Source organism: Phyllobates terribilis, unplaced genomic scaffold (genome assembly GCF_046119375.1).
Source record: "Phyllobates terribilis strain yellow unplaced genomic scaffold, ASM4611937v1 Scaffold_3__8_contigs__length_932513732, whole genome shotgun sequence".
NCBI classification, from domain to species: Eukaryota; Metazoa; Chordata; class Amphibia; order Anura; family Dendrobatidae; genus Phyllobates; species Phyllobates terribilis.
In genome coordinates, this window is record NW_027362763.1 from 465,464,718 (window position 1) to 465,478,765 (window position 14,048).

At 50.1% G+C, this 14,048-nt stretch overlaps 1 protein-coding gene across 1 annotated transcript in view; it reads left to right on the top strand.

The window, feature by feature from the left end:
• The window catches only part of QRSL1 (glutaminyl-tRNA amidotransferase subunit QRSL1), a 60,204-nt gene that overhangs the window by 7,470 nt on the left and 38,686 nt on the right, over nt 1-14,048 (top strand). Inside the window, exons 3-4 of the mRNA XM_073675791.1 lie at nt 2,193-2,291; nt 2,542-2,638. Coding sequence (XP_073531892.1) covers nt 2,193-2,291; nt 2,542-2,638 — 196 coding nt within the window. The remainder of the gene's footprint in view (nt 1-2,192; nt 2,292-2,541; nt 2,639-14,048) is intronic.

The following is a 14,048-nucleotide window of genomic DNA, read 5'->3' on the forward strand; positions in this document are numbered from 1 at the left end:
TTGATATATGTAATAACTGTTGGACACAGTAATGTTTCTGCCTTGAAATGAGGTTTATTGTACTAACAGAAAATGTGTAATCTGCATTCAAACAAAATTTGACAGGTGCATAAGTATGGGCACCCTTATCATTTTCTTGTTTTAAATACTCCTACCTACTTTTTACTGACTTACTAAAGCACTTTTTTTGGTTTTGTAACCTCATTGAGCTTTGAACTTCATAGCCAGGTGTATGCAATCATGAGAAAAGCTACTTAAAGTGGCCACTTGCAAGTTGTTCTCCTGTTTGAATCTCCTCTGAAGAGTGGCATCATGGGCTCCTCAAAACAACTGTCAAATGATCTGAAAACAAAGATTATTCAACATAGTTGTTCAGGGGAAGGATACAAAAAGCTGTCTCAGAGATTTAACCTGTCAGTTTCCACTGTGAGGAACATAGTAAGGAAATGGAAGAACACAGGGACAATTCTTGTTAAGGCCAGAAGTGGCAGGCCAAGAAAAACATCAGAAAGGCAGAGAAGAAGAATGGTGAGATCAGTCAAGGACAATCCTCAGACCACCTCCAGAGAGCTGCAGCATCAACTTGCTGCAGATGGTGTCACTGTGCATCGGTCAACTATACAATGCACTTTGCACAAGGAGAAGCTGTATGGGAGAGTGATGCGAAAAAAGCCGTTTCTGCAAGCACGCCACAAACAGAGTCGACTGAGGTATGCAAAAGCACATTTGGAGAAGCCAATTTCTTTTTGGAAGAAGGTCCTGTGGACTGATGAAACCAAGATTGAGTTGTTTGGTCATACAGAAAGGCGTTATGCATGGCGGCAAAAAAACACAGCATTCCAAGAAAAACACTTGCTACCCACAGTAAAATTTAGTGGAGGTTCCATCATGCTTTGGGGCTGTGTGGCCAATGCCGGCACCGGGAATCTTGTTAAAGTTGAGGGACGCATGGATTCCACTCAGTATCAGCAGATTCTTGACAATAATGTTCAAGAATCAGTGATAAAGTTGAAGTTACGCAGAGGATGGATCTTTCAGCAAGACAATGATCCAAAACACCACTCCAAATCTACTCAGGCATTCATGCAGAGGAACAATTACAATGTTCTGGAATGGCCATCCCAGTCCCCAGACCTGAATATCATTGAACATCTGTGGGATCATTTGAAGACGGCTGTCCATGCTCGGCGACCATCAAACTTAACTGAACTGGAATTGTTTTGTAAAGAGGAATGGTCAAAAATACCTTCATCCAGGATCCAGAAACTCATTAAAAGCTACAGGAAGCGACTAGAGGCTGTTATTTTTGCAAAAGGAGGATCTACTAAATATTAATGTCACTTTTCTGGTGAGGTGCCCATACTTATGCACCTGTCAAATTTTGTTTGAATGCAGATTGCACATTTTCTGTTAGTACAATAAACCTAATTTCAAGGCAGAAACATTACTGTGTCCAACAGTTATTACATATATCAAACTTAAATAGCTGTTGCAAAAACACCAATTTTTATAAAACATTAAGCTTAAGATTAAGAGGGGTGCCCAAACTTTTTCATATAACTGTATTATCAAACATCGATTGTTCAATGATCCTGTGTCCCAGTCTTGCAAAGATAGCAGACAATACCCTATAGGAGCTGATACAAGATGGCAAACAGCAGCAATTCCAAAGTATCAAGAGTAAACTTTTTAAAGCTCATATGACAACAGTCTATAGTTCTTCAACTGCTGAAAATAGACATCTGGATAATTATGATTAAATGCTGGGTCTTCACATTAGAGAGAATACACAGAATGATACCCCACACACACCGTATCACACCATCACACACAGTACAGAGCAGGGGCACATTTATAAGATAATAACAATAATGTCTGTAAATTGTCTGAATTGTAAAGCACTGTGGAATATGTTGGCGCTATATAAATAAAAAGATTATTATTTTTATTATTTATAAGATTATCTCAGCACAGGGACATTTTATTTAAACGTATCCAATTGTGGAACTTATTATTATTCCAAGATCTATTGATTAAAATCAACTTTTTTTTTCGTGGGAAAACCCCTTTAAGATATGAATGCAGTAATATTATTGAATTTATGACAACCGTTGTCCTGAAGTGTACTGTACAGGTTTAGTGCAATTTTGTTTGGGACTCTCAATCTGGTGTTTTTTCCTATTACCTTGTAGGTCAGCCCCTTGGGGTTTTAGATGGAATTCCTATTGCAATTAAAGACAACTTTAGCACCAAAAATATACAAACAACATGTGCATCAAAAATGCTAAAAGGTAAGTATACATGTTAGAAAGTATGTTTGTAAGGCTGTGTTCAGATAAAACTGGGAATAGGGATTCCATAAGTTTTAACTTTCAAAATAACGCACCATGATTCTCTGTTCTCGCCATCAAAACACTGGAATCGTCGATGGAACCTCAACAGGCCATCAGGACAGAAGCCACTGCACAGATGTGATCGGAGCCTAAGATAAATGTGCAGATATCACTGTCAGTAAAGTTATGGTTTTGTTTTTTTCCTCAGGGTATATTCCCCCCTATAATGCTACAGTTGTCCAGCGACTTCTCGATCAAGGAGCAGTGCTTATGGGAAAAACAAATCTGGATGAATTCGGAATGGGGTAAGTAATTAGCTGACAACATGACTGTGCACATCATACATGGCTAATAAGTTTTAGACTACTATTAATAGCTGTCTACAAATATGTTAAGGGCTGTCACATTGTAGAAGGATCATCTTTATTCTCATTTGCACAAGGAAAGACTAGAAGCAATGGGATGAAACTAAATGGGAGGAGACACAGATTAGATATTAGAAAAAACTTTTTGACAGTTAGGGTGATTAATGAGTGGAACAGGCTGCCACGAGAGGTGGTGAGTTCCCCTTCAATGGACGTCTTCAAACAGAGGCTGGACAGACATCTGTCTGAGATGATCTAGTGAATCCTGCTTTGAGCAGGGGGTTGGACCAGATGACCCAGGAGGTCCCTTCCAATTCTACCATTCTATGATTCTATGATTCTACTCCTCACAGAATACAATGCAGGTAATTTTATTGCATTATTGAAGAAACAAAAAAATGTTCTGTTGTCCCAGAAAACTGTGTACATCAGGAGAGACTTGTCAATCAACTGAACCCAAGCGGGGAGAATTCGGATGGGGGATGGCACCAGACTAGTCTTGCCCCCTCCTTATAGTCCCTGGCCGGCTCTTCCAACCATGTTTTCTTGGGAACACCGGAGAATTTCAGAGAAAAACATACCTGGTAAGGCCCCCTTTTATCTAACCCCTTCCTGACATTGGACTTACCGTTACGTCCTATTTTGCAGTGAGTTCCCATAAATGGACATACCAGTATGTCCTGGCTATAGTGCGGGCACAGGAGCTATGCCCGCACAATCGCCGCCGGGAGCTCGCATTAAGTGAAAGCTGAGCCCTGGCTGTCACAGTCCACACTGCCCCCAGCTGTTTAACCCTCTAAATGCTGCGGTCAATAGCTATCGCAGTATTTAGTAGAGAGAGGGGGGCTCCATCTCCCTTCTGATCATCACCCCCGCAATTTAATCTAGGGCTGCAGATGGGAGTCGTGGCAACTTGAGGTTAATTCCTGAATTGCTGTTTATTTCTCATTCTGTCTCCCAAAAATCAGAATAGAAAGTGATCAAAAAATATTATGTGCCCAAAAATGGTACCAATAAAAATGTCAACTCGTCCCGCAAGAAACAAGCCGTCACATGATGTCGGCAGATATATAGAACAATTATAGCTCTCAAAATATGGCAATGCTAAAAACTTTTTTTTGTAAAAAAAAAAAAAACAACTTTTTTTTTTTTTTTTTTTTTTAGTGTGTGATATTAGCCAAACAGGAAAACCCAATATAAATCTGGTATCAATGTAATTGCACCAACCTGAAAAATAAACTGGTCTAATCACTTATACTGCACTGTGAATGTTGAAAAAAAAAAGAACAATTCTTGAACTGCTGTTGATTTGCTTTTTCTGCCTTTAAAAATTTGCTGTAAGGCTCGGCTCACATTTATCCTGCGCTCTACGTTGAGCGCTTATACCAGGGTTTCTGTGTAAATCTCTGAAATATCTGATTCAGACAGAACCCCCAGCGGAAGATTCCATATAATGAGGCAGATGTATTCAGTTTGAACTCTCTCTGACCTATGATCCAGCGGTGTCCATCTTTTTATATTCACTCTGTTTTATTAAACATCAATTAAGCATTAATTATTAATCATTTTACATTTTGCAAATCAAGAAAAATATATTGTATTCAATTTTGAAGAAAATAGAATTATAGAAAAACGTCCAAAGTTCAAATGGGGTCACTTTTTTCAAATGATTCAAATGGTAGTATATTGACAATATAATATTTGTAAGGTAACCGCCTATAAGAGAATCATATACCGTATTTTTCCCCTCCCCCAAGACAGCACACCTTGAGAGAGCGGATCCGCCCCACCAAGGACAGGAAACCGTCTGAAATAAAAGGGCGGCACCTCTCCCTCGCTTCAGTTGGTTTCCTGTCCTTGATGGGAACCTGTCTCAGGAAGAAAGAAGACTTACCTGGGGCTGTCCCGGTGTGGAAGAGCGGGCACTGGCTTTTGCACCGGGTTCAGTATCCCAGAAGCGCCGTCCGCAGCTTCCCCTGGGGTTTCTGCGCCGGAGACCGCGGCGCCGTCCTCCCCCTGCCGTGTGGCAGCGCTTCCGGGTGTGACGCGCAGGGCACGCTGGGGGCGGTGCGCTGGGTGACATCAGGAGGCGGCGCCCGATCCAAGATGGCGGCGCCCATCGGACCGTTCCAGGCCGGAGCCCCGGCCTGGGGAAGGGGGAGGGCCATGAACCGGAGGATGATGGATGGCCCTATTTTTAAGGGGGGGGGGGGGGGCTATCCTGGAAGCGTGGTACGCTTCTGAAACATGGCTGACCAGGGTAACCAGGAGCAGCAGCTTACCCCCCTCAGCAACGGAAAAAGCAGAGGGATGCATCGCATACAGACAGCCGCTCGAGTAATCGTAGTGGCAGCCGCAGGAGTAAGGCTTCAAGTGCCTCGGGACCATCCAGAATGGAATCATCGATTCCGCGGCAGCCTCCGAATCCAGTACCCGTTTGTGACCTCCGGGGATGAGTGAGCTTCGTGAATGTCACTGGTTAGTAACGGGAAGTCTCTTATGTGCTTCTTTTTTTTTAGGAGCCTAAGAAGAGTAGTGCCAAGCAAAAGCATAGGATGTGTGACCTTTGCCAAGCTTCCCTCTCTGTACAGTGGCAGAAACCACTTTGCCAGGGCTGTGTGACCAAAACCATAGCTGAGAATTCCCGGGATTTCGCTGCAAATTTGAAGACCATAGTGCACGCAGAAGTTCAGGGGTCCCTGAAAGGGTTCCTTAGAGGGAAGAAAAGACCCCGTAGAGAGGTTTCCTCCGTCTCTGATTCCTCCCAGTCCGAGGAGCAGTGGGATTCGTCGTCCTCTTCCTCATCGGGGGGCGGTAGACCCTGCTTCCCCATTGAGAATACAGACAGGCTGGTTAGGGCAGCAAGGTCAACCATGGGTCTGGAGGAAGAGAGAGCATCTAAATCCCGGGAGGACATCATATTTGCGGGCTTGGCAGAGAAAAAGAGACGCTCATTTCCGGTTAACAGTAAAATTCAGGGCCTCATTGACTGGGAGTGGAGGAGACCAGAGAGATCAGGGGCTTTACCCTCCTTTTCTAAAAGAAGGTACCCCTTCGAAGAGAAGGATGCGGAACCTTGGGATAAGATCCCCAAGGTAGACGGGACTGTAGCAAGGTCATCGAAAAAATCTTCCCTGCCCTTGGAGGACTCTGGCACCCTAAAAGACGCCCTGGATAAAAGAGCCGACTCCTTCCTGCGCCACACGTGGGAGGCGGCAGCAGGAGGCCTAAAACCAGCGGTGGCTGGCACCTGTGTGGCGAGATCCCTGATGGTGTGGCTCCAACAGCTGGAAGACCAGCTTAAAGATAAAAAGGTTTCCAGAGAGGCAATTCTTGCGGATCTACCTCTAATGCAAGCAGCATCGGCCTTCCTGGCCGACTCTTCAGCAGACTCGGTCAGGCTTTCAGCTAGGGCAGCAGGACTATCTAAAGCAGCCAGGCGGACCTTGTGGCTCAAAGGTTGCCCAGGCGACCTACCTTCAAAACAGAAGCTGTGCTCCCTCCCGTGTGACGGTAGACTCCTGTTTGGCCAAGAATTAGAAGACCTGTTAGAAAAAGCAGGCGATAAAAGCAAAGGGTTCCCGGGATTTTCGGGGGAATCAAGAAGATTTAGTTTTCAGAGGAGGAAATTTAATCGGGGTCGTCCTCCGGGAGACAAAAGGAGATGGGAAGCCAAGACCAAAAAGCAGTCGGGCTACATGTTTGGGGGACCATCCTCAAGTTCAAAGAGATCCTCCCAATGACGCCAGGCTGGAAGCGGGTGGAAGGCTTTCCCACTTTTTTCCAGCTTGGGAGGCGGTTACAACAAACCCCTGGATTCTGGGGGCCTGAAGATCCGGTTCAGCCAGACCCCCTGTCGGACCTTTGTGGTTACCCCCCCTACGGAAGGTCCAGGAAGAACTGTTAGCCCTGAAAACAGAGGTATTAGTGTTAGTTGGGAAGCGGGTCCTTCTCGAAGTACCAGCACCACAGAGAGGGAAGGGATTCTATTCCCCACTATTCATGATAAAAAAAAAACTAACTGGTCCTTAAGGACCATCATCAACCTCAGGAGTCTGAACCAGGTAGTAGAAAACCAGACTTTCAAGATGGAGTCAGTAAGCTCGGCAGTGAAGCTCTTACATCACAACTGCTTTATGGCTGTAATAGACTTGAAGGACGCATATTATCACGTCCCAATCCATCCGGAGTATCAGAAATATCTGAGAGTAGCCCTGTCTATTCAGGGGGAGCTGAGGCATTTTCAGTTTGCTGCCCTACCCTTTGGCCTCTCCATTGCCCCGAGAATATTTACAAAACTAATAGCAGAAGTGACAGCCTTTCTACGGATCAAGAACGTAGTGATCGTGCCATATTTAGACGACTTCTTGATAATAGGGAAATCAGAAGTCCACTGCTCCAGTCAGCTCCTAGAGGTCACGGAAGTGTTGCATCAGCTGGGGTGGTTAGTGAATTTCCAAAAATCAAGACTAACCCCCTCCAGGACTCAGACCTTTCTGGGTCTAATCCTAGACTCTCATCGCCAAGCCTGCTTCCTCCCAGAGGACAAAATCTGCAGGTAGATTGCATTAGTCTCGAAGGCCATTCAAGCTCCAGAGATGTCTCTGAGAGAGGCAATGTCCCTCCTGGGTTCTATGACGGCCTGTCTCCCAGCAGTAATGTGGGCTCAGGGGCATATGAGACGGCTTCAGTGGGAGGTCCTGTCAGCACAGAGGTCCTGCAACGGGCATTTAGAAGGCAGGCTCTCTCTCTCCCCAGAAGTACTAGATTCCCTTTCATGGTGGACAGTCAGGGGAAATCTGACAGCAGGCGTTCAGCGGTGCAGACCAGTAGATCAGATAATTACGACCGACGCAAGCAGTTCCGGATGGGGGGGTCATCTGGCAGAATTAGGTAATAAGGTTATTTTACTTGAAGTTCTGAAAGGCGTGAGATAAATGTTATATACAATTTCCTATTACCATGTCATAGCAATATATTTGAACTTCATGTAAGTTTAATGCACTTTATTTTCTGTAGTGCCGGCGTCCCTGCCCTCTGCTAGGCAGGGACGCTGTTCCCCTCACCGCTCTGCTCCGTGCCCGGCGTCCCTCTCCCGCTCTGCTGGCAGCGCGCGCTCCTTCCCGGCCACTGTGCTTAGGGCGCGCGCGCGCGCCCTCCCTCCCTCTTCAAGGGGCCGCGCGCGCCGTCCTAAGGAGTCCCCGGCCAATGGCCGGAGGACTTTACCATATATAAGTCACCTCCTCCAAAATGGAGGTGCCCGAGCAATGTTGTTGCACCGCTCTACTCTGCTTCAGCCCTCAGGTCCCGTTGCCAGTTACCTGCCAGTTACCTGCCAGATTCCTGCCAGCTTGCTGTCCTAATCCTGCCTGATTTCCTGTTACCTGCCTGCCTGCCTGAGGTCCGACGGTCTGCCTTACAACTCCGGTCAGTCTGTCTAAGGACCAACTTGCCCGCTCACCTGGGAGCGCACATCAGCTACCTGCCTGCTTGCCTGAGGTCCGACGGTCTGCCTTACAACTCCGGTCAGTCTGTCTATGGACCAGCTTGCCCGCTCACCTGGGAGCGCTTCTCCGCTACCTGCCTGCTTGCCTGCCCGGAGGCTCCGCTGTCACGTGCTGTGACCACCACCTAGTCCAGACTCTTGCCCGCTCACCTGGGAGCGCTTCTCCGCTACCTGCCTGCTTGCCTGCCCGGAGGCTCCGCTGTCACGTGCTGTGACCACCAGCTATTCCAGACTCTTGCCCGCTCACCTGGGAGCGCTTCTCCGCTACCTGCCTGCTTGCCTACCTGGAGGCTCCGGCGTCACGTGCTGTGACCACCTGCTATTCCAGAGACTCTCGCTTGCTCACCTGGGAGCACACATCCTCCATCTGCCTTGCTAGCCTACCTGGAGGTTCAGCCATCACAGGTCGTACCTACCCTTTACCTAGAGACTGCCCCGGTCACTTGCCGTGACCTCCAGCCCGTTCTTCCAGAGACTGCCCCGGTCACTTGCCGTGACCTCCAGCCCGTTCTTCCAGAGACTGCCCCGGTCACTTGCCGTGACCTCCAGCTCGTTCTTCCAGAGACTGCCCTGATCACTTGCCGTGACCTCCTGCCCGTACACCCAGAGACTGTCCCGGTCACCTGCTGTGACTGCCTGCCTGGTCGCCACCCGCTCCCTTACAAGGACCGCTCCCTTGTATAGTAGCCCAGAGGTTCCGCCTCCCAGACCCGTTACAGTTTGCTCGGGCCATGGAACCCGGTGGCACCCAAGCTCCCTCGCTCTCGGACCTGTGTCATGAACTGTCCCGTCAAAGGTCCCAACAGGAGTCCATCCTGGGTCACCTGCGGAATGTCAATACTCGCCTGGACACTCTGACTGCTCCACCAACAACCTCCGCCAGTGCCATGTCTCGCAATCCGGCAGCTCCGCTGTCCACTAACACCATGATATCCTACCCCGGACCTCTGCTTTCTGCACCTCCTCGCTTCGGAGGCGACTCAGCCCAGGCTCGGGGCTTCATAAATCAGTGCACCCTGCACTTTGAACTATTGTCCCACCAGTTTAACTCCGACCGAGCCAAAATTGCATTCATCATGTCCCATCTCACCGGGGAGGCCCTGGCCTGGCTAAATCCTCTATGGGAGAGAGGAGACCCCCTGGTGTCCAACTTGCCTGCTTTTCTCACGGCTTTCCGGAAAGTCTTCGACGAACCCGGACGGAAGACCTCATCCGCATCATCGTTGCTACGCCTCCGTCAGGAAAGTCTCACCGTGGGCCAATATGCCATACGGTTCCGTACACTTGCCTCGGAGCTGGCCTGGGATAACGACGCTCTGGTTTCCGTCTTCTGGGAGGGTCTGTCCGGCCGTATTAAAGATGAACTTGCCGGTCGGGACATTCCTACCACTCTCGATGACTTAATAACTCTTGCCACCCGGATTGACCTACGGTTCCAGGAGCGTGCCAGAGAGGTCACCCGTGAGAGGAGGTTACCACGTCTAGCTCCTACCTTTCAGAAACCAGTCACTCCTTCTGTCTCTAACCAGGTACACCCTCCTGAGCCTATGCAGGTCGACCAGACCAAGATGGTCAAGACCCGTCAGGACTTACGCCGTGCCGAGGGGACCTGCTTCTACTGTGGCAGTAAGGAGCACCGGATCCGTGCCTGCCCGGAGAGGTCGGGAAACGCCTGTGTCTAGGTTCGCTCAGAGAGGTCCACCTAGACAAGAATAAATCCTCTCCATCCCTGCTGTTGTCAGTTTCAATCGTCTACGGGGAGAACCGTTATTTCGAACTAGCCCAACTGGACTCTGGAGCAGCCGGGAATCTTATTTCACAGTCCCTGGTAGAGAAATACCGCATCCCCACCAAACCTCTGGCTGTACCCTTGTCTGTTGCTGCCGTGGATGGGGGGCTCTTACCACGCCCCATCCAACTCATCACCGAATCCATTACTCTGCAGGTGGGAATGCTGCATTCTGAAAGTATCTCCTTCCATGTTCTGCCTGGACTCTCTCACGCCCTCTTGCTAGGCCTACCTTGGCTCCAGAAACATGCACCCGTTCTTGACTGGCAGACCGGAGAAGTCCTTCGCTGGGGACAGGGCTGCCATAAGACCTGTCTGGTTCCCGTTCATCCCGTCCGTCCTTCTCCTACCCCAGCTAATCTACCTGGACTTCCAATTCCTTATTGGTCTTATGCTGATGTCTTTAATAAAAAGGAGGCAGAGACACTACCCCCTCATAGACCATACGACTGCCCTATCGACCTGTTACCTGGTACTTCTCCTCCCCGTGGGCGTATTTATCCATTATCCGCTGCTGAGACCCGGTCAATGTCCAAATATATTGAGGAGAATCTGGCCAGGGGATTCATCCGGAAATCTACCTCCCCGGCGGGAGCAGGCTTCTTTTTCGTCAAAAAGAAGGACGGCTCTCTCCGTCCCTGTATAGACTATAGAGGCCTTAACCAGATCACGGTGAAGAATAAGTACCCCCTTCCGCTCATTCCGGAGTTATTTGATCGTCTGAGGGGGGCTAGAATCTTCACCAAACTGGACCTCCGTGGGGCGTACAACCTGGTTCGTATCCGTCAGGGGGATGAATGGAAGACGGCATTCAACACTCGGGACGGCCACTATGAATATCTGGTAATGCCCTTTGGCCTCTGTAACGCTCCTGCCGTCTTTCAAGAGTTGGTCAATGACATCTTCCGGGACCTTCTCTACTACTGCGTAGTGGTGTACCTGGACGACATCTTGGTCTTCTCTCCGGATCTCCAGACTCACCGGAGGGATGTTCGTCAGGTCCTGCTCAGGCTCAGGCAGAACCATCTCTACGCTAAATATGAGAAGTGCCTCTTTGAGCAGACCTCGCTTCCGTTTCTGGGCTACATTATCTCTCAGACCGGCCTACAAATGGATCCTGAGAAACTGTCTGCCATCGAGAAATGGCCCCGACCAGAGGGGTTGAAGGCTATTCAACGGTTCCTGGGCTTCGCCAACTATTACCGCCTCTTCATCCCGCACTTCTCTTCCCGGACTGCCCCAATTTCCGCTCTCACCCGTAAGGGTACTAATCCCAAAGAGTGGCCGCCCGAAGCAGAGGAGGCCTTTCTTTCCCTAAAACAGGCCTTCTCTTCCGCCCCGGTGCTGCATCGCCCGGACGGCAACAAGCAGTTCTTCCTGGAAGTTGACGCCTCCTCCTCTGGAGCCGGAGCGGTACTTACTCAAAAATCATCTTCCGGGAGAATGGTAACTTGTGGCTTCTTCTCCAAACTCTTCTCCTCTTCTGAGCGCAACTATTCCATAGGAGACCGAGAGTTATTGGCCATCAAGCTGGCGTTGGAGGAGTGGCGTTACCTACTCGAGGGGGCTCTTCATCCGGTAATAATTTACACTGACCACAAGAACTTTGCTTACCTCCAGCATGCCCAGAGACTTAACCCGCGCCAAGCCCGGTGGTCCTTGTTTTTTGCTCGCTTTGATTTTGTTCTTCATTTTCGCCCGGCTGACAAAAACGTCAAAGCAGACGCCTTGTCCCGATCCTTTCTGGTGTCCGATCTCGAGGAAGAACCTAAACATATCATCGATCCCGCCAGAGTAATGCAGGTGGCTCCCGTGAGTCTAAATCGTCTCCCTCCCGGTAAGACGTTTGTTTCAGTACCTGATCGGGAGAAGATCCTACACTGGGGCCATTCGTCTAAACTAGCTGGCCACGCCGGTCAGAAAAAGACCCTCCAGCTTATTGCCCGGCACTATTGGTGGCCTACCCTGCACAAGGACATAATAGACTTTGTTTCTGCCTGTGTGTCCTGCGCCCGCAACAAAGTCCCGAGACATCTGCCAGCCGGACGCCTCCTTCCGCTTCCTGTACCTGCTGCCCCCTGGCAGCATATAGCAATGGACTTTATAACTGATCTCCCCGTCTCTGCCGGTTGTACGGTCATTTGGGTGGTCGCTGACCGCTTTTCCAAGATGGCTCACTTTATTCCCCTGCCAGGCCTTCCGTCTGCACCCGAGCTGGCTAAAGACTTTATCCGCCACATCTTCCGTCTTCATGGCCTGCCCCTCCACATCGTGTCGGATCGTGGGGTACAGTTCACCTCACGTTTCTGGAGAGCCACTTGTAAACTACTAGACGTCACCCTGGACTTCTCTTCCGCTTGCCACCCACAGTCCAATGGTCAAGTGGAGCGGATCAATCAGAACCTGACCAGTTACCTCCGGCACTTCGTTAATGCCCACCATTCTGACTGGGTGGATCTCCTACCATGGGCCGAGTTCTCTTATAATAATCACGAGAGCGAATCCTCCTCCAAATCCCCGTTTTTTGTAGTCTTTGGTCAGCATCCTCGGATTCCTTTTCCTGTCTCCACCTCTGTGGACAACCCGGCTGCGGAATCTCTCGTTAGCAAATTTTCCTCCATATGGGAGAGTACCCGGTCCGCACTCCTTCTGTCATCCGAGCGTATGAAAAGACACGCTGACAAAAAACGCCTGGATCCTCCACAATTTCGTCCAGGAGATAAAGTCTGGCTCTCATCTAAATATGTTCGACTCAAGATACCTTCTTACAAGTTAGGGCCTCGGTTCATCGGTCCTCTGGAGGTCATCAGTCAGATCAACCCGGTGGCCTATAAATTGAAACTCCCGGCCAACTTACGGATCCCTAACTCCTTCCATGTATCTCTCCTCAAACCCGTGGTGCTTAACTCTTTTTCCAAGTCTACAGGTACGCCTCCTGCTCCGGTTTCTACTGAGGACGAGTTTGAGGTAGAGAACATTCTTGCCACCAAAAGGGTAAGAGGAAAGACCTTTTTTCTGGTAGATTGGAAGGGGTTTGGTCCTGAGGAGAGAACGTGGGAGCCCCGGGAGAACATCCATGCCCCTCTCATCCTAGCTAAATTTCTATCTGGCCTAAAAAAGGGGGGTCCTAAAGGGGGGGGTACTGTAGTGCCGGCGTCCCTGCCCTCTGCTAGGCAGGGACGCTGTTCCCCTCACCGCTCTGCTCCGTGCCCGGCGTCCCTCTCCCGCTCTGCTGGCAGCGCGTGCTCCTTCCCGGCCACTGTGCTTAGGGCGCGCGCCCTCCCTCTTAAAGGGGCCGCGCGCGCCGTCCTAAGGAGTCCCCGGCCAATGGCCGGAGGACTTTACCATATATAAGGCACCTCCTCCAAAATGGAGGTGCCCGAGCAATGTTGTTGCACCGTTCTACTCTGCTTCAGCCCTCAGGTCCCGTTGCCAGTTACCTGCCAGATTCCTGCCAGCTTGCTGTCCTAATCCTGCCTGATTTCCTGTTACCTGCCTGCCTGCCTGCCTGAGGTCCGACGGTCTGCCTTACAACTCCGGTCAGTCTGTCTAAGGACCAACTTGCCCGCTCACCTGGGAGCGCACATCAGCTACCTGCCTGCTTGCCTGAGGTCCGACGGTCTGCCTTACAACTCCGGTCAGTCGGTCTATGGACCAGCTTGCCCGCTCACCTGGGAGCGCTTCTCCGCTACCTGCCTGCTTGCCTGCCCGGAGGCTCCGCTGTCACGTGCTGTGACCACCAGCTAGTCCAGACTCTTGCCCGCTCACCTGGGAGCGCTTCTCCGCTACCTGCCTGCTTGCCTGCCCGGAGGCTCCGCTGTCACGTGCTGTGACCACCAGCTATTCCAGACTCTTGCCCGCTCACCTGGGAGCGCTTCTCCGCTACCTGCCTGCTTGCCTACCTGGAGGCTCCGCCGTCACGTGCTGTGACCACCTGGTATTCCAGAGACTCTCGCTTGCTCACCTGGGAGCACACATCCTCCATCTGCCTTGCTAGCCTACCTGGAGGTTCAGCCATCACAGGTCGTACCTACCCTTTACCTAGAGACTGCCCC